The 25,983-nt window shown below is 55.0% G+C and overlaps 1 protein-coding gene and 1 long non-coding RNA gene across 2 annotated transcripts in view; one reads left to right on the forward strand and one right to left on the reverse strand.

Moving 5' to 3' along the window:
- Positions 1 to 25,636, forward strand: part of FCRL5 (Fc receptor like 5) — a 38,533-nt gene extending 12,897 nt beyond the window's left edge. Inside the window, exons 4-17 of the mRNA XM_043569382.1 lie at positions 1,530 to 1,784; positions 2,066 to 2,350; positions 3,770 to 4,042; positions 6,701 to 6,979; positions 13,264 to 13,542; positions 13,916 to 14,194; positions 14,568 to 14,846; positions 16,816 to 17,094; positions 19,752 to 20,030; positions 20,442 to 20,558; positions 21,123 to 21,150; positions 22,109 to 22,191; positions 22,399 to 22,467; positions 24,513 to 25,636. Coding sequence (XP_043425317.1) covers positions 1,530 to 1,784; positions 2,066 to 2,350; positions 3,770 to 4,042; positions 6,701 to 6,979; positions 13,264 to 13,542; positions 13,916 to 14,194; positions 14,568 to 14,846; positions 16,816 to 17,094; positions 19,752 to 20,030; positions 20,442 to 20,558; positions 21,123 to 21,150; positions 22,109 to 22,191; positions 22,399 to 22,467; positions 24,513 to 24,667 — 2,939 coding nt within the window. The 3' untranslated portion in view covers positions 24,668 to 25,636. The remainder of the gene's footprint in view (positions 1 to 1,529; positions 1,785 to 2,065; positions 2,351 to 3,769; positions 4,043 to 6,700; positions 6,980 to 13,263; positions 13,543 to 13,915; positions 14,195 to 14,567; positions 14,847 to 16,815; positions 17,095 to 19,751; positions 20,031 to 20,441; positions 20,559 to 21,122; positions 21,151 to 22,108; positions 22,192 to 22,398; positions 22,468 to 24,512) is intronic.
- LOC122476549 lies at positions 48 to 4,543 on the reverse strand. Its single transcript, XR_006295525.1, has 4 exons — positions 4,362 to 4,543; positions 3,846 to 3,951; positions 1,362 to 1,400; positions 48 to 283 (listed from the first exon to the last, which is right to left on the reverse strand). It is a non-coding gene; the product is annotated as an uncharacterized LOC122476549 (long non-coding RNA).
- Positions 25,637 to 25,983: the final 347 nt, after the last annotated feature.

Here is a 25,983-nt window from a genome sequence, read left to right on the forward strand (position 1 = left end):
CTGAAGTTGGACGTTCAGCTGACTGAGCCACCCAGGCACCCCACACGTGTAGTTTCAAACTTATAAAATTTATTTGGAATAATAAGCAGCATGAGGATTTTTCAGATGGACAGGCAGACAGACAGACAGAGGTACAGCTGACCCATGAATGCCACGGGGTTGAAATGCACGGGTCCCCTTCCCTGCAGACTTTCTACAGGACAGGACTGTAAATGTATTTTCTCTTCCTGATGATTTTCTTAATAACATTTCCCTCCAGTTTACTTCCTTCCAACAATACGGTCTATGATATAGAGCACATACAAAATACGTGTTAATGTCACAAAATGCGTAATACTCAGATTTTCCACTGCATGGGGGGTCGGTGCCCCACCCCCATGTTGTGCAAGGGTATAATGTATACAGACAACTAGAAAAAAAGAGGAAACAGTTCTCTTTTTCCCTGTGTCCTAAAGCCACCTGTTTTTTGTTTTTTGATGTAAAGAGATTCTGATTTATTTTGGTGTAATTTCCTTCTGAATTAAAAAGAAGAGAGAGAATCCCAAGCAGGCTCTGCCCTGCCAGCACAGAGCCCAACACGGGGCTCGATCTCACCAACCGTGAGATCACGACCTGAGTGAGATCGGGAGTCTGATGCTTAACTCACTGAGCCACCCAGGCACCCCAGAAAGAATAACAAATAAAGCCACCTGTTTGAATTCGAAGCAAGTTATGATGTTCTCTGATTTCATGAACAAGGAAGCGGTATGGTAACAAGGAGAAAGTAAGATGCTTATCCTCTCTGAGCTGGCAATTCCCCTCTCAAGAATTTACCTACTGGGGGGGCGCCTGGGTGGCTCAGGCAGTTAAGCCGCCGACTTCAGGTCAGGTCATGATCTTATGGTTCGTGGGTTCGAGCCCCGCGTCGGGCTCTGTGCCGACAGCTGGGAGCCTGGAGCCTGGAGCCTGCTTCGGATTCTGCGTCTCCCTCTCTCTCCGGTCCTCCCCCGCTCACACTCCGTCTCTCTCTGCTTCAAAAATAAATATTAAAAAAAAAAAAAAAAAGAATTCACCTACTGGAATCATAGACACACTCCCCCCAAACTGAAGGACGCTGAACGGTCAAGAAAAGAAAGCTCATTAAGTAAATTACATGGCATCGCACTGAAGGGAAACTTTGCGGCCGTTAGAAGCCAGGTTCGGTAGCGAGACCGACGGCCTAGAGAAGGGTTCGTAGCAGAGTAGGTTGTCAAATACGCAAACACTGCTGCAGTTTCATAAAGGGAACACGGCAGACTCTCACGTATGTGCCCGTGGAAAAGAGCACCCGACACGTGCACGTCCACATCTGGGCCGCGAGGCGGGAAGGGATCTGTACTTACATTTCTGCTTTCCGAGTCTTCTCAGGACACGTGTTCACTCTAAAATCAGAATAAAAGCGGATTGTAGTTATTTTATGCGTTCTTCTCCCCCATCCCAATCCTAGAAAATCCGTTGGGGACACTAATCAAGAGAAGGCACCGAGTGACCAGGCTCGCGTTGTCTTGCAGCGAACCTGATCCTGCAGGCTCCCCCCTTCGTGTTTGAAGGCGACTCTGTGGTTCTGAGATGCCGAGCAAACGCAGAAATCACTCTGGATACCACGACACTGCACAGGCGGGGCGAGGTCCTGAGCGTCTCCGATGAAAGTTCCGACTTCCGCATCGAGCAAGCAAGTCTCAAAGATAACGGAGACTATCGCTGTTCCGGATTTAAGAATGGCTGCTGTTCCTACTCTTCCAACACGATCAACATCGAAGTCCAAGGTAAAGCCTTCGTTATCTGCGAGACGGGCTTGCTGAAAGGACGCTCCCCGAGGCAGCAGAGGGTGAGAAGGGTGGGCTGGGATACCCCCGCACCTCAAGGCTCACTCCTGTGAGAATCGGAGGAAGCCCAGGAGTGCTTTGAGCTGAAGGGGGTTGGGGATGGAAAGCGGCCTCCCCCCTGCCTGCTGTGCACCTTCCGCGGCTGCTGCAGACGGGCTGTATTTCTCTCCAGAGCAGTTCCGGGCCTCACTGCTCTGGGGACCATTGTGATCCTTCTCTAGAGCTGTTTCCACGTCCCGTGCTGACAGCCAGCCTCTCACCGACCGTCTCTGGGAAGTCAGTGACCCTGACCTGCAAGACCCAGCTCCCTCCGCTGAGGTCGGACGTCAAACTCTGGTTCCGCTTCTTCAAAGACGACCACATGCTGCAGTTGGGCTCGGAAAGCGTTCTGAAAATCTCGACCCTCACCACGAGGAGCAGAGACCCGCCGTATTACTGGTGCGAGGCCCAGAGAGGGTCTTCCGGCGTCTGCAAACAGAGCCAGAAATCCCAGCTACGCGTGCAGAGTGAGTGTCAGCGGGTTCTGATCCGCCAGGACCCGGGGACGGGGCAGGAGCCAGGCGGAGCCGCACATCAGTGCTTGATTGTCCTGCTGGTCAACTGGAGCCCAGCCCCTCCGGCTTCTTCGGGCCTTGTTCTGCCTCCCAACCCATCTCTTGCCTTACCCGCTTCCTGCCTCCTCCCCAAGTCACCTGCGTGGGTCTGCTCAGGCTGCATGGCCTGCACGCAGAAGTGCATTCTCTCACAGCCCTGGAGACTACGAGTCCAAGATCAAGGAGCAGTAGATTGGTGTCTCAAGAGAGCTCTTTCCATCCTGCAGCTGGCCAGCTTCTCGCCGAGTCCTACCTGGGCCTCTTTCCTCTGCTGTCATAAGAGCCCCGGTCTGACCTGATTAGGGCCCCACCTATAGCCTCCTTTAACTTGAATTACCTCCTCAAAGGCCCTGTCTCCAAATACAGCCACCTCTGGGGTTAGGGCTTCCACATAGGCATTTTGGAGGAACACGGTGCAGCCAGTGACGTCCTGATGTCTCTGCTGTCTCCCAGATCTCTGAGCAAGGGTGTCTCTCTATCTGTCGTGGGCCTCGTGCTCTGTCCAGCCCAGGACCGTCACGCCCTTCAATGTGTCTGCAGCGTCTCTTCCCTCCCTCCCTCGTTCTCTCTCCCTCCCTCCCTGTTTGTCTCCATCTCTCTTTCTCCCAGAGATGCAGAAGTATCTTTTCCCAATTAGCAGTTAATTTTTGACAATAACCAACACACACATCCTCGTAGGATACAGAGATGGGTAATAACATCGTAGCCACTCCAGAGATGTAGTCGGGGGTGAGGAGGACCCCCGAAACCACCACTCCTTGACCAGGGCACTCAAGGCCCTTAGGGAAGTCATGGCTGCCTAACCCAGCCCGGCCTAAGGAGACTCTTCATTCAGCACTGGACCAGTACTCAGCAGGCAGACCCCAGTCCTGGCCTCTGGAAACTCACAGGCCTCCCATCCTCTTCCTGACCCTGTTCTCTCCAAGGGAAACAGAGGGGGTCAGGATGGATGCAGGGAGAGTGCGGGGACAGGGGAAGGGATCCTGGAACAGTGTGTGAATCCGGAAGGGAAAGGATGAAGGGTGGTGCACTGAGCCCAGCCCCAGTGAGTGGAGAAGCGGAGAACAGGGACTGAGCGGAAGACCCCAGGGCTTGGGCAGGTGGGGGCAGCTCTTCCAGGGTCACAGGCAGAAGGAAGGAACAGGGAGAGGTAAAAGAAGGGACTTCTTCCACCAGAGCATCATTTACCCTGGAAAACGGGAGTGGGGTCACCTCAAGGGGGGCGGATGGGGAGAAGGGGGCACGTGGAAGGCAGGGGCTGAAGCCCGGCCAGCACCGGAAATGTGCAGGGAGGAGGCCCAGCACCCGCTGACTGAAGATTCTTTCCCTCAGTCCCCGTGTCTCGTCCTGTCCTCACCCTCAGCCCCCATGGGGCCTCGGTTCCTGAAGGACATACAGTGACGCTTACCTGTAAAGCCGAGAGTGGCTCCTTCCCAATCTTGTACCAATTCCTTCGCGAAGAAGTCGTCATCCAGAAGATGGAGCCCACTCGGGGCATGAAGTCCGTCATGTCTCTGAGGGCAGAGCATTCTGGAAACTACTACTGCACCGCAGACAACGGCCTGGGTGCCCAACGCAGCCTGCCCGTGTACCTCACTGTGACTGGTAAGTCCTGGGCTTGCGGCCCTCCATCCTCGGCCTCCTTCCCCCAGCCCTCCCGTAGTGCGCTCCCGCCTCCAAGGCCCACCGATGTTCCCGGGGACAGCTGCCTGCCTCTCTGCACCTGGTCACTGGCACAGTGCAGGCTCCATCACAGCCCGGGACGTCTGCACTGCAGCCCCCCTCCCGGCCCCACCCGAGGAGCCCAGTGCTTTCTCGTGCCCACCCCTCGTCCTGCGAGGCCCCATCCTCGCACGTGCTCTCAGTAACTGCAGAATCAGTCCCCGAGGCCCAGAGGTGACGTCAATTACTGATCACCACACACCTTGATCACTTGGCTCTCGAACGTCACGTATGGATCACAGCGGGGTACAGAGCCACCAAAGGTACTCAGCCCGCGCGGCGCGATCAGCGTTTCCTCCGCGGGCGCCGGGGAGCATAAGTGCAGGGGAGAGCGAGTCTGGGAAGCACGGATGACCCTCCCCCCCCCCGCCCGATGGCCTTAAGGCCCCCAAAGTGACAAAGGCGAGTGTCGAAAAAGTTACGAACCTACCCGGTTTCTGCGGAGCCTCGAGTCTCAGCGTTGTACCGTCGACACAGAACCAGTTCCGGGCGCACCTTTGGGGGCGGGGGTGGGGGGGCGGTGTACTCATGCGCAGTCCGGTCCCGGCGCAGGACCCGCGCAGCCTCAGTTTCTGCTTCTGGAGAAAACACACACAACCAGGCCGGCGACGAGCCGGAGTGCAGCCGCTCCCGCAGCTACTGCGCAGAAGGTCGTACGGAACTGGGCCAGGGAGCCCCGACGGAGGCATCGGACCAGGAGGGCAGGGGCTCCGCGCTGCGAACACCCAGAGGCCCGAGGACATCGGGCAGTGACGTCACCGCGAGCGCCCGCCGCGGCGGAAGTGCCTACGTGACGGCGCATGCGCTCGGCTAGCGCTGCGCGCCTTCTGCAGAGGCCTGAGGCGAGCCCGGCCCGGCCTTGCGCACGGCTCTGGGGGCGACCGGCGGGTGTGGACCGGCACCCCGGCCAGCCCCGGGCCGAGGCCCACGAGTACCTGCGGCCGTGGGGGCAGGGGGGCACCCCGATCTGCGCTGCCCGGGACAGGACTCGAGGAGAGCTCACGGGGGAGCTGAGGGCTGGGAGAGAGCCTGGGACCCGGGCGGAGGCAGGCGCCGAAAGACGCGCAGCGGAAACGAGGGACCCGTCCGGGACCCGGCGGGAGGCTGGCGGTGCAGACTGCAGCGAGCGTGGAAGGGCGGAGGGGCGGAGGGTGGGCGGCAGGAGGCCTCAGACCCATGCTCAGGGCTTGGGCCTTATTCCAAAGGGAGCTCCAGGCTCCGCGATCGGGACTCACACCGGAGAGATCACTCGGGCCGCCGGGGTGACGAATGGATGGCAGAAAAGAGAAGAGCCCGCCCTGGGAGCCGCCAGGAGCAGAGCAGAGGCTCCAGAAGAGAGGCCAGACAGGACCTCAGGCCAGCCCCGCCGAAGGGGAAGGGCCCTGAGCACCGTGGCTCGTGGGAGGAGGTGCCGTGACCCAGAAACCGCAGAAACCAAGGGAAGAACGTGTTTGAAGCAGAAGATGTGGCCGCTTCAGACAAAGCAGAAATGCGAGCTGATGAGAGACAAGAACTGAGTCACCTCCCCTGGGTTCAGCCACAAAGCGCTGCATGCAAAAGCAGGAGACGCAAAGGAGAAAAGGGAGTCTGGGTGTGACCGCTGCCTCGCTTACCAGCCGCGCGGTTGACTGTTTTGGGCTTCAGTTTCCTCTTCCATAAGATAGGGGCAGTAATAGCACCTGCCCCATTGGCTTGTTTGATAATTAGTGCTGCATGCATGTGTTTACAAATTGTACACGACAGACACCCGTACAGCAGATGCAGATGTGACAGCGCTATATTCTCATTATAATCGCAAACGCCGAAGATCAACGTTATAGATTGGCGGCGATAAGGCAAAAAAAGCAGGTTTTCACAGACAAAAACAGGAGTGTGAGGCAAAGGAATGGAGACAGGAAATGTAGGCCCCTTCTCTCAGAAATCGGTCCACAGGAGAAAGGGATGACGGGGAAGAGTACACAGAGATGCGGAAGGTTTTCTGTGGTTGATTTTTTAAATTTTTTGAAGTTTATTTACTTATTTTGAGAGCAAGAAAGAGAGCAAGCAGGGGAGAGGCAGAGAGAGAGGATCCCAAGCAGGCTTCATCAGCACGGAGCCCAGCATGGGCCTCGAACCCATGAACCATGAGATCATGACCTGAGCCGAAACAAAGAGCTGGGCGCTTAACCAACCGCGTCACCCGAGCGCCCCATGCTTTGCTGATTTTCTAATGTTCGAGAGGATTAAATACGTCTACGTGGAGTTTGGAAGAAGCAGGCGGAGCCAGAGAATCTGTATGTGGGACAGAGGCAGGTGGAGAAGGAGGAGGATTCTTCTGGGGTGGGCAGGTGGGGGCAGCTCTTCCAGGGTCACAGGGAGGGGTAAAAGAAGGGACTTCCTCCACAAGAGCGTCACTTACACCGGACAACAGGAGTGGGGTCACCTCAAGGGGGCAGATGGGGAGAAGGGGGCGCGTGGAAGGCAGGGGCTGAGGCCCAGCCAGCACCGGAAATGTGCAGGGAGGAGGCCCAGCACCCGCTGACTGATGATTCTTTCCCTCAGTCCCCGTGTCTCGTCCTGTCCTCACCCTCAGCCCCCGTGGGGCCTTGGTTCCTGAAGGACGTACAGTGACACTTTCCTGTAAAGCCGAGAGAGGTTCGCCTCGCATCCTGTACAAGTTTTATCACGAGAATATCAGCCTGGGGAGCAGGTCGGTCCTGTCTGCAGGAGGAGTGTCCCTCCGTGTCACCGTGACGGTGCAGGACTCTGGGAACTACTTCTGTACCGCTGACAATGGCTTCGGGCCCCAGCGCAGTGAGGCCAAGAGCCTCTCTGTCAAAGGTAAGCCCTGCATTCTTGTCAGCCACTCATCTCTGCTTTGCCACTATGTTAAGAGGAAACTGAGGCCCGATGCGACAAGTGGCGAGGCAGCCGTCACACCCAGACTCCCTTCTCCTTTGCGTCTTCTGCTTTTGCATGCGGCGTTTTGTGGCTGAACCCTGGGGGCGCTGACTCAGTTCTTGCCTCTCACAGGGTTCTTGCCTTTCAGAAGTCTGCATGGATCTCGCAGTCTCCACCTCCCCAACCTGGCGCCCCTGGCAGCCAGCTGTGGGCCTTAGCCCTCCCAGCCCTGGCTCAGCCTGACCCCTGGATAGCTCAAGGGACTCCCCAGCTTTTACCAGAGGAATGCATTCCCTCCGAGGTTTTCGCATGTTCTGTAGATCCCATCCCGGGAGACTCTTTCTTAACCCAGTGCCCAGAAGCACTAACACTCACGCGTGCACTTGGCTGCAAGCAGGGTCACGCAGCCAAGTAGGCGGCAAGCCCTCAACCGGTCCAGAGTTCCCAAGCCGTTGAAGCACTCACGGCAGGGTCGACGAGGGAAGGAGGGAGGGTTTTCTGGAGTTTCCGTGATCTTTTGCCTGAATCCGTGAAAATAAGTTTCATTTTATCGTATCACATTTTTTAAGTTGTTGTTGAAATACGCCATACGTTCAGAAAAGCACACAAATCAGAGGCATACAGCTCATGGTGACCCACGTAACCACCCAAATAGGTGGCATCACATTTGGAGTGAAGTTGCTTGTGTTTACGCTTGGATCTTTGCTTCTTAGGGAGTGAAAGCCCAGTTGTTTGTGGGTTTGGCCGTTTTTTTTGTTTTTAATTTTTTTTAATGTTATTTATTTTTGAAAGAGAGAGAGAGACAGAGTGTGAGTGGGGGAGGAGCAGAGACAAGGAGACACAGAATCAGATGCAAGCTCCAGGCCCCAAGCTGTCAGCACAGACCCTGAGGCGGGCCTCGAACCCACGTAACCGTGAGATCATGACCTGAGCCGAAGTCAGATGCTCAACCCTCTGAGCCACCCAGGCGCCCCTGTTGGTTTCTCTGTTTTTATGAGAAATAGAAGGATGATGGAAAAACCATGAGCGGGGTTCACCAGACCATTCTACGTCATGAGGAAACTGAGACCGGGTGTCCCCAGAGGGGAGGGTTGTTTCGTGGACGTCCAGGGAGCGAGAAAAACAAGAGAACACTTGCAGGCACAAGGAAGAGCTGGGAGATCTCTCAGAAAATCACTTACTTCTCCAGAGCAGGTGATACTGGCCTGTGACGAGCTCAAAGCTCACTCTGCTCACAGGCCACCAGCTATTTTCCTGTGTCCCCACCGTCACCCCTGCTGCTCCTAAGCGCCCTCCCTTCTCTCCACCTCGCGACCTCTGCCACGCCGGCATCAACTGCTCGGCTTCTGGCTGAGACTCCTTGCCGTGTATCTCAGCCTCTGCCCGGCCTCCAGGGCCGGATGGCTCGAGCCAAGGCAGCGGGTGGACCGGGCGGGCAGCCAGGCCCCGGGGGGCCGCAGGCCATGCACTGCCCACCTCCAGCCCAACAAAAGCGTGGAGACGACACAGCACAGCATGAACTACGGTTCAGAAAATACTTGCTTTAGGGACCCGTGTGCACGGCAGGGAGTCTGGGGTTTCCTAGAAAGAGCCAGCGTACCTGAAAACACTTGGGTCGTCCGATCTAAGTATGAGTCAGAAAACCTGAATTCTGGCTCTGGCTATGAAAATGTGGTTCGTAATTCGGGCAAAACGTGTAGACTGCCTTTGTCTTACTGTTTCCACCATATGCTGGAAGTTAGGCAAGATGGTGATTAGCGTCCCTCCGAGCCCCAGAGAAGACAGCAGGGGCAGAGCGGGGCGTGCTGCCGAGCTGGGCCCGTTTGCCCGGCCCCCCGGGGGGAGAGCGCCACCGACAGCTTCACTGTCGCTCCCGGCGGCGCGAGGGGAGGCACCGCCGGGGCCATGGGAGGGGGCAGGAGTCGGAGCACGATTGCGGCTGGAGGCAGCAGCTGGTGAGTGTGTAAACTGGCAACGTGCTGGTCTTAGGAACACATGAGTCCGGGTGGAGTTGTCTTATCTTTGAACAGACAGATCTGAAGGCTCTCTTCCTCCTGGACAACCTCTGTCTCAGGTCACAGAAATCAGGAATGACCAAAGGCAGACATTCCCCCAATGTAAATTGTGGGGTCAAGAGATTAGTTAAGAAATTTAAGTGTTGTGAGACCCGGCTCCGAAGCCGGAATGTAACCTACCTAGGAAAGGCCCCAGCCCTAAGGCGCCGTCCATCCCATTACCACGTTTTATTTTCTTCTCAAACTTCGCAATGCCTCAAACTTCTTTATCTCCTGTTTCTTGCCTGCCTCCCTCAAAACTACATTGTAAGCTTCATGAGAACAGAGCCTCGTCACTCGGTCTCCGCCACATCCCTGTGCCTACTTGGCACCTGGCACAGTGCAGGTCCTCAGTCGGCATTCATAAAACGATGAACAAAAAGCCTTTGAGGCAAGATGAGGAAGAGAACGCTGATCTTTGCATCCACTCCTGCACGTGGGCAGAAGTTCATGAGCCCTAGATTCGCAGACAACTGTCTGTGAGCTGGGAAGCTTCACTGTGAACCATGCAGATACTCTGACAAAACTATGTACTTTTTTGAGGGACTGTGCCCCAAAGAAACGACAAAGAGAGTTTGCGGGAAGGTGTTCTGATAAGATATACCCATTTGGAACGTATCACCAGCCCTGGGTCAACGAAACACACACACACACACACACACACACACACACACACACACAGCATTCTCAAGCAGATACAAGACTCTGAATATACCTCCATCCATTGAAGGATTAGTTATAAGCAAAAAGAAGCAGAATATGGGAGTTTTGCACTGATGCATTTGAAACTATAAAAGGGGAAGAAGGGACACGTAATTCATAATACTTTTAAAAAGAATTGCCATAGGAAACAAAAAAAACCCACAAATTCTTCTAACTATTCTCAATACAATTAAAGACAATATGGACTCCAGAAAAAAAAAAAACTGCAAAAAGGAAGAAACAGGTTAAAGGAGAGATGATAAGAAAACAGAAGATATTTTATAAATTAGCAGAGCTCGGAAGAAAAGCCAAAAAACCCCCACAAAGCTCTCTTAGAAATGAAATCCGAGTTCGAAGCCTTAAGAACAGGATGTATCCTTCTGAAAACCGTTAATCAAAGGGAGAATTGGTTTGAGAAAACATGACAGAATGCAAAGTAGAAAAAGAGAAGCGAAAGCAACAAAGTGTTCGAAATATGGAGACCAGTGAAGACCCCGTGTGGAATGTCCCTAAGATAGGAAACCAAACTGAAGACAAAAAACAAAAGTCCAAGATGTAATAAAAAATTTTCCCAAAGTGAAGAAAATTGAGTATGTAGATCGAAAGGCCTGGGTGGCTCGGTCGGTTGAGCGTCCGACTTCGGCTCAGGTCATGATCTCACGGTTCATGAGTTCAAGCCCTGCGTTGGGCTCTGTGCTGACAGCTCGGAGCCTGGAGCCTGTTTCGGCTTCTGTGTCTCCCTCTCTGCCCCTCCCCACTGTGTGTGTGTGTGTGTGTGTGTGTGTGTGTGTGTGTGTGTGTGTCTTAAAATAAATAAACATTTAAGACTAAAAAAAAACATACTCTGATAAGGTTACTGAATTTCGAGGTTATATATGCACACGTGTGTACATGTGTGTGCATGTGTTTGTTGTGTGCACATGCATTGTGTGTGGGTGTGCGTGCACATGTGATCACGGCAAAAATAAATGAAATTGGTCATCTCAGAAAGAAAGATTATTAGATTGGTCTTAGACTTTGCACAGAAACCAATGCTGGGAGAGAGGAGTCATGTCCAGATTTGCTCGTTCTTTCTTTCTTTCTTTCTTTTTTAATTTACATCCAAATTAGCATGTAGTGCAACAATGATTTCAGGAGTAGATTCCTTAGTGCCCCTTACCCATTTAGCCCATCCCTCCTCCCATATCCCCTCCAGTAACCCTCAGTTTGTTCTCCATATTTATGAGTCTCTTCTGTTTTGTCCCCCTCCCTGTTTTTATATTATTTTTGTTTCCCTTCCCTTATGTTCCTCTGTTTTGTCTCTTAAAGTCCTCATATGAATGAAGTCATACGATTTTTGCCTTTCTCTGACTAATTTCACTTAGCATAATACCCCCCAGTTCCATCCACGTCGTTGCAAATGAAAAGATTTCATTCTTTTTGATTGCCGAGTAATACTCCACATCTCCTTTATCCATTCACCCATCCACGGACATTTGGGCCCTTTCCATCCTTTGACTATTGTCAATAGGGCTGCTATAAACATGGGGGTGCATGTGTCCCTTTGAAACAGCACACCTGTATCCGTGGTTAAATGCCTAGTAGTGCAATGGCTGGGTCGTAGGGTAGTTCTATTTTTAGTTTTATGAGGAACCTCCATACTGTTTTCCAGAGTGGCTGCACCAGCTTGCATTCCCACCAGCAGTGCAAAAGAGATCCTCTTTCTCCGCAGATTTACACTTTCAAAGGAGGAAAAAGAATGGAGAATTTTATACCAAATCCAAAAGACATGCTCAAGCATGCAGGGACCCAGGGAACTTAGTATCCATTAAACCTTCTCGAACAAGTTATATGATGACAAAATCCAGCCAGCCAAAATATGAATCGATACAAAGGGCTCAAAAGGAGTTAGCTGTAAGAAGTGCAAGCTGGATCTCTTTGGACCAGCGACCAGCAGAGCCCCGCCTTGGCTGCAGGCTAGAGTCTGGGAGCTCTGAAAACAGGCTCATTACTAATCATCTCTCCAGACCGATTACATTCAGAATCTCTCAGATGTGGTCTCAGAATCTCTATTTTTTTTTTTACACGTCCTTAGTTAAGAATATTGTACACATAGGGTTGAAAACCACTGAATCAGATATGAAAACAAGCCTAATCAACTGTGAGAGTTATGGTCACAGAGAGTGCCAAAGGTGTAAAAAATATATACATAACAAAGAAAAGCTAGTTGGCCAGATGGGGAAAAAGAAATAAGAGAACAAGAATTTTCTCATGATTACTACTGTTATTTCATAGGGGAGCACAAAAAAGAATTGACTTGATACATTTTGAAAAATTAACGACAGCTGTCAAATTTTCCATTTTGTAAGCAATATCTGAATACGTTGCAGGCAGTAACTTCTCATTCATGGATTATAGTTCACCAGCAGCCCATGGAAAATCAGCAAGTAGACAGAAGAGTCACATAGGATAGATACACGGGGGAGTTGTTCAGATAGAAAAACTGTAGGGGCACCTGGGTGGCTCGGTCGGTTGAGCATCTGACTTCGGCTCAGGTCATGATCTCACGGCTTGTGAGTTCAAGCCCCCCATCGGGCTCTGTGCCGACAGCTCAGAGCCTGGAGCCGGCTTCCGATTCTATGTCTCCCTCTCTCTCTGCCCCTCCCCTGCGCCCTCTCTCTCTCTCTCTCTCTCTCTCTCTCTCTCTCAAAAATACATAATCATTAAAAGAATAACTGTAGAACTTAGGATTAGGAAGAGACAAGAAATAATAAAAATGAGCCTCTGCATTTCTGTGACCATCACTCATGACAGTGTGGGAGCAGGAGCTCTTACCTCCGTTAATGCAAAGGGAAAAGGGTCCAAAGTTTTTGAAGAACAATCTAGCATAATATATGGTTACTTGAAATGTTCATATTCCTCACCCGAGAAAAGTCCGCTTCTAAGAATTCATGCTCAGAAGCTCATGTGCAAATGTACCATGACGTGTATGCAGGACTGTGGGACATGACATTGTAGGAGAGCTGGGACATAAACACCTGCTCGTGGGGAACTGCTTCAGTGTACCGTGGTGAGTCCATGCACTGGAATGCTTTGCGGATATTAAAGTAATCGAGCAATGTTTATCCCAAGTTAGCAAATTGTAGATTTCAGAGAGTTGCATTTTGTGGCGTGTGAATCATACCACAATGAGTTGGATCTCTAAAAGCAAATGAGACAGATCTTCAAGCAATGACGTGGAAAGATGTTCATGGTGCGTTCCTGAAGGAAAGACCAGGCCACAGACCAGTGCGTATATTGTGGTCCTGTGCATGTGCGTGCCTGTGTGCTTTTATGTGTCTATTGATGTGTTGATATGCATGAGTGTTCTGGTACAGGGAAAGATCTAGAAAACTTCATCAATACAGTGCAGAGGTCATGTCTGAAAAATAAAAATACAAGAAATGTGAAAAGATACAGATGTCAACTAACTTACTTTTCTTCCCTCAGTCCCAGTGTCCCGCCCCATCCTCACCATCAGGAGGCCCAGATCCCAGGTCATGGAGGGGGACGTGGTGGAGCTTCGCTGCGAGGCCCAGAGGGGCTCTCCCCCCATCCTGTACCGGTTTTATCACGAGGACAACGCCCTGGGGAGCAGCAGGGTCCACAGCAGAGGAGGAGCGTCCTTCAAACTCCCCCTGTCCGCAGAACATTCTGGAAAATATGCCTGTGAGGCCGACAATGGCCTGGGGGCCTGGCGCAGTGAGACAGTATCACTCGACGTCAAAGGTGAGTTGAGTCTTCCAACTTGGGCCTCGTTTCCGACGCGGCCCAGGCTCCGTGACGTCCCTGGCTGTGTGAGTCACGGGTCTCCTGTCCCTCCTTTCCCCCAACTGTCTCCTGACTTCTCGGCAGTCCCTGTAACCTTTGCCTTCAGGCCCCCAAACACACTGGAGACTGTGTATCCCAGTCCTCGGAACTGGATACGGCACCACATGGATCTCACTGTGTCCTCAGATCTGAGGAAATCATCACTGGGCTCTGATAATGTCACAAGGTCACTAAAGACCGAGGAAAACAGTTTCTGGTTTGAAACGTCTTTCCTGTGGAGGGAAATGTTCAAACAGCATGAACTGATGGTTAACTGTTTTTCCTCCCTCAGTCCCTGCGTCCCACCCCGTCCTCACCGTCAGGATGCCCAGGGCCCAGGCCGTGGAGGGGGACGTGGTGGAGCTTCGCTGCGAGGCCCAGAGGGGCTCTCCCCCCATCCTGTACCGGTTTTATCACGAGGACAACGCCCTGGGGAGCAGCAGGGTCCACAGCAGAGGAGGAGCGTCCTTCAAACTCCCCCTGTCCGCAGAACATTCTGGAAAATATGCCTGTGAGGCCGACAATGGCCTGGGGGCCTGGCGCAGTGAGACGGTATCACTCGACGTCAAAGGTGAGTTGAGTCTTCCAACTTGGGCCTCGTTTCCGACGTGGCCCAGGCTCCGTGACATCCCTGGCTGTGTGAGTCACGGGTCTCCTGTCCCTCCTTTCCCCCAACTGTCTCCTGACTTCTCGGCAGTCCCTGTAACCTTTGCCTTCAGGCCCCCAAACACACTGGAGACTGTGTATCCCAGTCCTCGGAACTGGATACGGCACCACATGGGTCTTACTGCGTCCTCAGATCTGAGGAAATCATCACTGGGCTCTGATAATGTCACAAGGTCACTAAAGACCGAGGAAAACAGTTTCTGGTCTGAAACTCCTTTCCTGTGGAGGGAGATGTTCAAACAGCATGAACTGATAGTTAACTGTTTTTCCTCCCTCAGTCCCAGCGTCCCTCCCCGTCCTCACCGTCAGGACACCCAGGGCCCAGGCCGTGGAGGGGGACGTGGTGGAGCTTCGCTGCGAGGCCCAGAGGGGCTCTCCCCCCATCCTGTACCGGTTTTATCACGAGGACAACGCCCTGGGGAGCAGCAGGGTCCACAGCAGAGGAGGAGCGTCCTTCAAACTCCCCCTGTCCGCAGAACATTCTGGAAAATATGCCTGTGAGGCTGACAATGGCCTGGGGGCCCGGCGCAGTGAGACGGTGTCACTCAACGTCACAGGTGAGTTGAGTCTTCCAACGACGGCACCACCAGGGGCCGACCGTGCCCCCAACTTCCCCGGGGGCCCAGGCTGGAGGTGCCACAGGGCCGTTTGCTATGACATCACAGCCGGCCCCTGCCCTCATAGCCTCCATCTGGGAGGTCTGGACTCTCCATTTCCAGGAACCTGCACCTTCCCCTTGCTGTGTGTTCCCCAGAAGCCATCCTGCAGCCACTGTGACCAAGAATGCCCTCATGTAGAAGTAAAGGCTTTCAGACCACAGACCGCATCCTGGTCCGCAATGATGGGCAGGAAAGGACACTTGACGTGGGCGCGTCTCAGCCCAGAAGAGGCCGGGGTGGGTTTCCTCTGTTTGTCCATCAGGACAAAGGCCGCCTCGCTGTCTCACTGGCCCTTGAACTTCTGTCTGGCTCCTCCGGCCCCCTCCCGGAGCTCTGGCTACGAGACTTGCCAGAGCTTCTCCCGACTTTGTCCCCGCCCCTATTGCCGGGGGCTGGACCACCGTGTCCCAGCGTGTGCACCTGGCCCCGTCGCGGGCCGGCCTCCCCGAGATGCCCCTTTCCCCGCAGGGCAGCATCTCACCCACAGCTCTGCCCTCCACCCTGCCGTCAGGCCATGGCTCTGACGTGTAGCCGCTGGCGACTGGACCCCACGCCTCGTCACCTGCTCCACGCCAGCCTGCACCCCCCTGTACACGCGCCACTCCAGCAACCTGCCCTGCTTGCTGCTTCAACCCCTGTGGCCACCACTGTCCTCGGACCCCAGCAGAGCCCCAGTTCACCGACCTGTGTGCTCCCTCCCGGACGCTGGCCCCCGACTCCACCGCCATACCGCTTGTCTTGGTGCCCACTCAGTGGCCCCTCCGTCCTCTGCCTAAGGCCCAGAGGAGAGGCCTCCGCTCCCCGTGAGTCTCCACCTGATCCCTAGGTTCTGTCTTTCTCGCATTCCCGACACTTTGCACACCGATTAGCCCGTTGTGTCCTCCTCCTCCTCTCCCAGTGTCTCCCTCTCTCTAGGACCTTTCCCCAGACATTTATTTAGCGTGATGAGTCAGGGCCAATCGGATTACCTCACAGCCCTGTGCAGATGCACTTAGCGACTTCCTGCGGCTGTGTGAAGGGGGGTCAGTGTCCTCCCTGAGGCTCCCCGAGCCCAGCCTCCCTCCCCGACTCATGCCACCCCTCAGACCGCCTCTCACTGCTGCTGCCACCTTGTTACAGTAATTCCAGGGCTCCAGCCTTCTTCTAACTCAGGGCCTTTGCACATGCTGTCTGCCTGCCGGGCACGCGCTGCATTTTCCTCTTCACCTGGTTGATTTCAGATGTCCCTGTGAGGAAGCATTCCCTGACCAGCCCCTGCGAGACCGGGTCCCTGGGATGACACGTTTCACAGCACATTAGTCTCCACTTTGCATCAGTCATCGCTGTGTTCGTTCTGCACCTGCTGTTCACGTGATCGCTGCCTATCCCGTCCTCTGGATTGAGGCTTCGGGAGGGCTGGGACGGGGTCTTTCTCGCTCTTGAATCCCTAGCACATAGCGCACTTCCCGGGACTTACTTAGTGCCCCGTTAATTTTGGATGAGTGAATGACTATAAAATGAGCGAATAAGGTGATCAGCACCCATTCTCTGTGGACCTCGTTTCCGACGCGGCCCAGGCTCCGTGACGTCGTCCCTGGCTGTGTGAGTCACGTGTCTCCTGTCCCTCCTTTCCCCCAACTGTCTCCCGACTTCTCGGCAGTCCCTGTAACCTTTGCCTTCAGGCCCCCAAACACGCTGGAGACTGTGTATCCCAGTCCTCGGAACTGGATACGGCACCACATGGGTCTTACTGTGTCCTCAGATCTGAGGAAATCATCACAAGGTCACTGAAGACCGAGGAAAACAGTTTCTGGTTTGAAACGTCTTTCCTGTGGAGGGAGATGTTCAAACAGCATGAACTGATGGTTAACTGTTTTTCCTCCCTCAGTCCCAGCGTCCCGCCCCGTCCTCACCGTCAGGACGCCCAGGGCCCAGGCCGTGGAGGGGGACGTGGTGGAGCTTCGCTGCGAGGCCCAGAGGGGCTCTCCCCCCATCCTGTACCGGTTTTATCGTGAGGACGTCCCCTTGGAGAGCAGCTCGGCCCCCTCTGGGGGAGGAACGTCTTTCTACCTGTCTCTGACTACAGAACATTCTGGAAACTACTCCTGCGAAGCCGACAATGGCCTGGGAGCTCAGCGCAGTGAGGTGGTGCCACTCAGTGTCATCGGTGAGTTCGTCCTGCCCCAGCAGCAGCACAGGCAAGGACCAGCCCCTGGAGGGGAGCTGAGGTCCTCCCCCCACCTGCCAAGACGGCTCGGGCCCCCAGTACTTCCTGCCGCCACAACCTCCCTCTGTGCATCCAGGATCCTCCCTGTGGTTTCCCCTACAAGAACCTGGACCTTCCTGGCCACCCAGCCCAAGCGGTCTTCCTCAGTGGCATCGAAACTCCTCACTAAAAATGCAAAGGGTTTTTACACCATAGACTATATTCTGATCTGTGGTTAAGATTACAAAGGGAGACTATGGGTCTCTTTGCTCCAGAAACAGGTTTGGCTGTTCCTTGTCTGGGTTTTTCTCTCCTTGACCCCCCCATCAAGCCTTTACTCTTATGTTTTTGTTTTTTTTTTTACGTTTATTTTTGAGACAGAGAGAGACAGAGCATGAACGGGGGAGGGTTAGAGAGAGGGAGACACAGAATCTGAAACAAGCTCCAGGCTCTAAGCGATCAGCACAGAGCCCGACGCGGGGCTCGAACTCACGGACCGCGAGATCGTGACCTGGCTGAAGTCGGACGCTTAACCGACTGCGCCACCCAGGTGCCCCTGTTCTTATGCTTCTGTATTCCCAGGAATATAAATATGCCTCAGACTTCCATATTAAAACCTCCATATTAACATTAGCTCTGTGCGTGGCCTTTTAGGAGACACAACCAGTCCACGTTTTGTTTTTGTTTTTTTTTTTACAAAGTGAATCTCAAGGCAGTGGGGCCGCGGGAGAGCAGCACAGAGAGGTTAGAACAGGACAGCATGGATGCCACGAGCCACTCTCCACCAAATCCCTCCGTTCTCTATGCTGCCCTCTGACCACTTGCCATTCAGTGTTGAATCCAAAGGGAAACGGCTTCTTGTGAGCTCTGAACCAGTTGTGGCAGCCCTACAGACCGAACCTCCAACCTCCTGTTCCGGGGGACCCGGGGGAGGGTAGCACAAATATGCTAAGGGCCATAGAGGTGAGCGTTCTGGTCTCAGCTCTGGAGGCAACTAGCCGCATGACCTTGGCCGAGCGTACTTCCCCGTATGTTGACCTCGATTTCCACACCCATAAAGTGGGAAAACCAGCCTAGATGGCCATTGTGGTCATCCCCAGCCCTAAAATTCTGTGATTTTGGTGCACAGTGACTGTGGAGTATTTTGGACTCAAAGTTTCCTGGAAGGAGATATTCAAAAGGAGAAACTGCAGAGACTCTTACACACTTACCTCTCAGATCCACCACGCAGGCGTGTAACGTGAGCTAAATGCCACTCCCTCTCTCTTCACGACACAGCGGACCGCGCATCGTACCCGCCGCACTCAGTGTTCCTGACGTTCTGCTCACCTTCATGCCTTTGTTTCTATGATTCCTTCACACGATGCAGGCTGTTTCTGCTGCTGCTGAGGGACTCCTTGCCTGGACTCTGTGAGTTATGTCTTAGCTCTGCGACCAGGGTGCCGATCACAGAGAACTGCGGGAAAGGGAGAGATTTCTCACCACCACCACCACCGCCGCCATCATTGTCCTTGTCCTTGTCATCATCATCATCCTCACTGAGCCCTTGCATGTGCCTGGCCCCGTGCTTAGTAGTTGGCATGCGAGATCCCATTTCATCTTGGAGATAAACCGCCGTTATCCCCAATTTGCAGGAGAGCAAGATGAGACTCAAGAGGTGGGAAGCAGGCAGTCTGCACACAGCTAGCGATGGGAAAGCCGGGCTTCCGCGGGCCTGCCCTGGTCTCCACCGTGGCATTCCTTCATCCTTCATGGCCGTGTTTCAGCACAACTTTCGAGTTGTTAACGATTCGTTATTCTGAAGGGATACATAAATCTTCGTAAGAAAACCGATGGTACAGCAGGGAGAACATAAAAAGTGAAGGTCTCCACCTGCAGGCACACACTTTTATGTCGGTGTACTTCCAAGATATAACTGCTATTAATAGTTTCATGGGCGTTTTTCTAGAAGTATTCAAATGTATTATAAATATATACATAACGATGCAACTTGCGTTTTTCACTTAAAACATACATCTTGGCTTTAGTTTAAAAAATAGATCTTGGCTCTCTCTTGTGTTTCTTTAGTCAGCCAACTAGGCTACCTCTAGTTTTTAGCTATTGTAAAAATTCTAGCATAGAAATCCTTGCACAAAGACCTTTGCACATCTGACGTCAGTATCCCTAAAGGAAGCAGTCTTAGAGGTAGATTTGTTGGGTCAAAGTTGATGTGCATTTTGAACTTGGCAGGTGTGGCCAAATCGCCGTGCAAGAAAGTGTCTCAAATTTGCGTTCCCGCCTAGAGCATCTCAAGGCACCTCTTTCTCCATAACTCTATCAGTGTCGTCTGTCCTTTTAAGTTTTGCCCATCTGATGGGTGTTTTTATTTGTACGTCTTTAATTAGTAATGAAAGTAACTGTTCATTGGCTATTTAAAGTTTTTAGTGATTCATACCCTTTCACACTCTTCTATTGGGTATTTCGTGCATTTGTAGATTAAGGTTGTTAGCTTTGTCTGCCGTATGAGTTTCAGCCTGTTTTCCAAGATCAACATCTGACTTCTGCCATTTGTTTATAATTACTGCTCCTTTATGGATACATTAGAAGCAGGAACTTCTATTGGCTTTTGTCTCCCTCAGTCCCAGCGTCGCACCCCACCCTCACCCTCAGGGCGCCCGGGGCCCAGGCCAAGGTGGGAGACATGGTGGAGCTTCGCTGCGAGGCCCAGAGGGGCTCTCCCCCCATCTGGTACCGGTTTTATCACGAGGACGTCCCCCTGGGGAACAGCTCGGCCCCCTCTGGAGGAGGAGCGTCCCTCAACCTCTCTCTGACCGCCGAACATTCTGGAAACTACTCTTGCGAGGCCGACAACGGCCTGGGGGCCCGGCGCAGCGAGGCGGTGCCACTCAGCATGTCAGGTAAGTTTCCTGTTCCCAGGCCACAGATGTGGACAGTTCTGGTACCCCTGCTGATGTTTGACCAGGACGTTCTCAGGGGCAGGTGCGCAAAGCTGGGAGTTCTCTAACTTGTCATTTTCTGAAGCGTTTCTGGAGTGCTGGTACCTGAGTGGGAGCAGGAGGCCCGAGAGGATCGTTGACTTTAGCGCTCACTGATGGGCTCTGTCCACCCTGGCCCCCCACCCTTGCCCCAGCCGCAGACAGGAGCTTCCTCTCAAAGAGAAGAGCCGTCTCCTGTGCTGCTGCCTCGGGAGTCCTGGCTCTCCAGATTCTTCCCCTCCTCCTCCAGGCCCGGGCACCATCTCCAGGGGTCAGGGCAGGTCAAGGCTACGAGCCTCTCCCTCCAGCTCATGCGTGGGCTCTCCTCTCCAGGGCTGACCGGGAGCAGAAGTGGCCCCATTGCTACGGGTGTCACCGGGGGGCTGTTCAGCACCCTGGGCTTTGGGGTCGTGGCCCTGCTGTTGTATTGCCGGCTCCCAAGGAAAGCAGGTGGGTCACCTCTGCGGGAGCCCCTGCCCTCCCCGTCCTGTCCCCACAGGCTCGTGCTGACCTCTCAGCCGCTGCCCCCGCCACCATCCCGGTCCCCCCTTCCCCTCCTGGTCCCCCGGAATTCCTCTTCACAAACACAGAGTTCCCCAAATAGCCCTAGTGTGTGGAAGATGCCCAGAGGAGAGGAGTTTATCCAGCATCATACACTTGAGTGCACTCCCCTCTCCACCCTTACGAGGCCCCCAAGGATTGGGAGGAAGAGAAGGAAGACCGAGAAACAGGAGTGGGGACAGAAACCCAGTGGGGCCTCGTGACTTGCTGAGTGTCTCCACGGGCAGTGTTGTCACAGCCCATCAGGTCTGCTTCCCCCTGCAGCCGTCGAGCGTTGCTCTTTACGGAGCCCCCTTTCACATTGCAACGCGGCCCTTCTGGAAGCCAGGCTCAGGAATTTTCATGCCATCTGCCGCCTCCCTCGGGCTTAGCAGAGAAGGGTCCGCCTCTTGGTGCCTGCCCCTCCCTGCGGCCGTGCTCCCGTGGCTCCAAATGCTCTGCTTTCCTTTGCAGGAGGAAGGCCGACCTCTGACCCCTCCAGGTAAGACCCGGGCTATGATCTCGTGTGCTCCGGGAGATGCCCGCAGGGGATAAAAGTTGACCTGGGTCTGGTGACCGCTGAGGACGCAGACAGGTTGTGCCGTCTGCACACTGTGGTCTCCCTTGGCGTAGGTCAAGGCAGTTCCCAGGTAGCAACTCACTGCTGCCTCAGCTACCTGGGCCTCCGTGCGTCAAGGGCCAGTTCCTTTTTATGTATTAACTTGCACCCGGCACCACTGTTGCCCTGCACCACTGTTGCTGCTGTAAACACTGGATCCACCCGTGCCCGAAGCTAATCTTAGCTCAGCCGGCCTGGAAATCTCTGAATGTGAGCAACCTAACCCGCGCCTGCCGTGGGGACAGCCGAGGAGATGGAGCCGCGCGACTTGGCCGTCCAGAGAGGCGGTCCGCCAGCCCGACGTGGTGCCCGTGAAGAAGCTTGGCCGTCTTGGATCCCAGCGGCTGACCTCGGGAGGCACGCCACAGCTCAGAACCCTCTCCAGGCAAGCCCGTGGCGGCAGCATCCTGACCACGCGGGTTCCTCTGAGCGCTCATCATGACTGATCCCTCTGAGATGCGGATCTCTCTGAGAGGGGAGGCTTTGGAGCCAGGTTCTAGTTTGCCGTGTCTAGTTCCACGGTCTTGAGCAAGTCACTTTCTCTCTCAGAACCACCATTTTCTCCATCGATAAGAGAAGGATAATTAATAACAGAATCGCCCTGATACTGTCACAAGCATTAGCGCAGTGCCTGGTCGGTGTCACGTGCCCACCACGTCCGGGAACACGTTGCAGTTTGTAACGTGCTCGTTCATAGCAGCAAACCACCCGGGACGCGTTCGTCTGTGTCTCCAGGCTTGGCAGCCACCTTGCGCAAAGAAAGACCTGCCAACGGGGCACGGTTATTACTTGGGCTCCTTCATCAGGGCTCCCGGGAGACACGGCCGTTTCTGTCCCACAGGAGCCCTTCAGACCCCGACGTCCGAGAGCCCGTCTACCACAATGCACCAGCCTGGCTGGAACTGCAGCCAGTATACAGCAATGGTGAGGAGCCAGGTGCCCCTGTTTGGGCAGCGAGCCGGGGCTGGTCCGGCAGGGGTGGGGCGGGAGAGGACGGGGGGGGGGGGGGGGCGTGCGGACGCCGGGGGGACGCGTGTCCCCGCAGAGAGCGAACTCCAGCTGGGGGAGGAGGAAGTAACTCAGACCAGTGGCAAGAGCCCTGCAGTCTCTCAAACTGCAATCTCTTTCCAGTAAATCCTAAAGGAAGAGAAGTTGTGTACTCGGAAGTCCGGAGGATTCCGCAGGGGAGCAAACCTGCAGGTAAGACCTGGGGACCCTGGGCTTTGACAGCGCTGGCCGCGCGTGGCCCCGCCTCCGTCCTTCAGGCAGGTCTGGGGCAGACCGGGCGCGGAGCCGCCCTCACGCAGGGTCGCCCTCACTTGCGCCCGCCTGCCCTGCTGTTGTCCCCGGGCCCACCGTGCGGTGCCGCTCTGCCATTCGCCGCGGACGCCGCGGGATGGCCTGAGGACCGGCTATGCCATCAGGGCTTCTGCACTCGCAGCTGTCACGGGACACAGGGCTACCCTCCCTGTCCTGCCTCCGTCCGATTTCTACTGCTGTCGTGGCAAATGGCCACGAGCTCCGGAGGGGTGGGGGGTGGGGGGGGAAGGAGAAGTCAGACCGGCGTCTCCCTGGGCCGCGCTCCTTTCTGGAGGCCCCGGGGGTGAAAGTATTTCCTGACCCTTTCCTGCTTCTCAAGGGCACCCCCTCCCCGGTCTTCAAAGTGCTACATCTCTGACCTTTTGTCCCAAGTCAGGTCTCCCTCTGAGTGCAGCTGGGAAACGTTCTCTGATTTAAAGTTCTCAAAATCCCACCTGGATAATTCAGAATCATTTCCCCTTAATCTTTTTTTTTTTAATGTTTATTTATTTTGAGAAAGAGAGAGAGAGAGAGAACATGAGCAGGGGAGGGGCAGAGAGAGAGGGAGACACAGAATCCCAAGCAGGCTCCAGGCTCCGAGCTGTCAGCACAGAGCCTGACGCGGGGCTCGAACCCATGAACCTCGAGATCATGACCTGAGCTGAGGTCTGACGCTTAACCGACGGAGCCCCCCAGGCGGCCCGATCCTTAATCTTAATCACATCTGCAGAGTCCCTTTTTGTAGGGTCACACACTCACAGGTTCCGGGAATCAGGACATGGACATCTTGGGGGCATTATTCTGCACCCCCACACTGTCTCATAGGGGTGAGAGAGCAGATGTGGAAATGCCATTACAGCAGCTTTGAGGGTGACTGACTGCTGGTGGTCTGGCTGTGTCCTTGCCCGCTCGTGAGTGGTCTGCCAGGACCGGTCCCAGCCCAACCCCTCCGGCGTCAGGGAGACAACCCGCTCCCAGCTGCGCTCCGTAAAGAGTGCTGTGTGACTCTAGCCGTTCTGCTTCCCTCTCTGGTTTTCCGATCCTCTTGTATAAACTCAGATGAACCGTGTTTGTGCCCGTTCTTGGTTCAACGGCGCACCTGTAACACATGGAGTCACACACGCTCACAACCCCCTTTGAGGCGAGTACTGTCTTACCTCAATCTTGGAAACGAGGGAACTAAGGCAGAGGACCTGAAACGACTGGCCCGAAGTCGCAAAGCAAGTGCATCACTGAACGGTCTGTCTCCAGAGTCCCAGCTCCCGACTGAGCTCTGCTCCTCGGTGTGGCTCCAGGAAGCCTAGAGGGCCACACCGAGCCACAAGGACAGAGCCTGCTTGCAGACTGCCCTATTCCATTCCAGCTTAAGACCATGGACAAGTGATGATAACGTCTGACATCACATCCACATGTGTTCCGAAGTCCCTGTGTGCCAAGTAGTTTTAAGTGCTAAATGTGAATACGCCATAAACGTGCACACGTGTGTGTCTGCACCGTACCTGGCACACAGCAAACACGCGACACATGACAGACGCACACACACGTGAGCTCACGTGAGGTCACAGTAACCCCGGAGGCGGGTGACGTTATCGCTCCCACCCCGTGGACGAGACCACCAGGGCAGAAGTGGCGGCGACCCGTCCGAGGCCACAGAGGGGCACAGCGCCCCGCTCGGTCAGGGGTCTGCGCTCAAAGCACTAACAAGATTAGAGGGAGGTTCCTGCTCGCGGACTCCCGGGGAGCGGCGTGGGGAGCAGAGTGGGAAGTGAGGCCGAGGAGGGGCCGGGCCCGGCCAGAGGCGAAGGGCTCAGGAGAGGGCCCCTGCGGTACAGGGCGGCTGCCGCGTGGGTGGGGAGAGGCGCCAGGGTGGGACAGGGACACGGGGGCTGGGGCGCGGGGAGCTCTGGGCCTCCTTTCCCGGCTGAGCGGTGCTCTTTCTCCCTCAGCGAACTCGGACTCCGTGTTAGGGCTCCTCCGGACCCACCTGCCCTCCCACGGCCAGGCCACCAGCCACCGGCCTTCTGACCCCCCGGGCTCGTCTGTCATCTACTCCCAGGTGAAGGTGGCATGCCCCTCGGCCTACGTGGCTCCTCAAAGCTGAGTCCACACACACGCCCTGCGTCCCACGCCATCCTGGGGGCAAGGACATCGGCATGGGGTGACTTGAACGGGTCCAGGCCCCGTCCCCTGGCCTCTGCCCTCGGTGTGACCGGAGCACGGGACTACGGGACGCTGCCGTTTCCCAAGTGACAGCCCGTGCGCCTCGCCGTCTCTCTGTCTGGTGACGCGTTGCTCCCCCCGGGGCCATCCCGTCCCCTGGCTTCCTTAGCGGGCTTCAGCCACGGTCCCTGTTCTGGGTCCCACTCCCCTGCACACACCAGCCACTCCTAGTGGAGCCTGCTCCTGGACTTCGAGGAGGCCACCTGCCCCCTTCCTGTGGACACCCATCACCTGTAGAGACCTCCACCATAGACACCTGCTCCCCCTGGACACCCGCCCCCCCCCCGGACACCTGCTCCCCTGCAGCTCCTTTCTTCAGTGCCCTTCCGTCTGGTGGGGCTACCGTGGGACTCTACCAAGTGGGGACGGGCGCAGCTGGCTGTGGACCTCCACACCATGGGGCTGCATTTCATGCCCCCATCTGCCTGGGACGTTAAGGCCAGCCCCTGACAGCAGGAGAGCTTCTCCCCTGCATGCGGCCCACACCCCTGCCAGTGGGCTCACATCCCCTTCCCGTGAGCCCTCCGGTGTGGGTGCAGGAACGCGTCTCACCTGCACAGAGCTCCTGTCGGGAGGCTCGCCCTGATCCCCGTGAGGAGACCGGCACATTCCGACAGAGGCACCTCAGGGCATCGGGGGACGGAGGAGGCCCGACAGGTGCGAACCTCAACCGGGTTCTGGGTCAAGAAAAAGCCACAGGAGAAACTTCGGAGGCAGTTAGGGAAAACTGAATATGAACTATATATTACTGATACTATTGAATCAATAACCTGGCATTACTTTAAGAATATTTGAAAATATCTGAAATGCCTTGAGGTGATTCAGTAAACATTTTTTCATGTGCATGTTAGCGTCTGTGTTAGCGTGTGTCTATCTGAGTGTGCATTCGTGTGTGCGTGTGTGTACGGAGAGAGCACAAACGTGGCAAAAACCCGCAACTGGTGAATGCAGAGAAGGGCATACGGCATCGGTTGTATCATTCTGTTAACTTTTCTGAGATTTCATTTTTTTAAGTAAAACATTGAGGGTGGAGCCCGGAGCGCGTCGGACCCTGGGTGTCGGTTGAGGGGCGCCGCCCGGGCCGGCACCCCTCCCGCCACCAGGGGCTCAGGAGGGAGCCCAGCAAGACCTGGAGGAGGCGGGCCGGGGATTTTGCAGGGAAAACATTTCCCTTCCCCGTCGCTCCTCCCTGAGGCT

Source organism: Prionailurus bengalensis, chromosome E4 (genome assembly GCF_016509475.1).
Source record: "Prionailurus bengalensis isolate Pbe53 chromosome E4, Fcat_Pben_1.1_paternal_pri, whole genome shotgun sequence".
Lineage (NCBI taxonomy): Eukaryota > Metazoa > Chordata > Mammalia > Carnivora > Felidae > Prionailurus > Prionailurus bengalensis.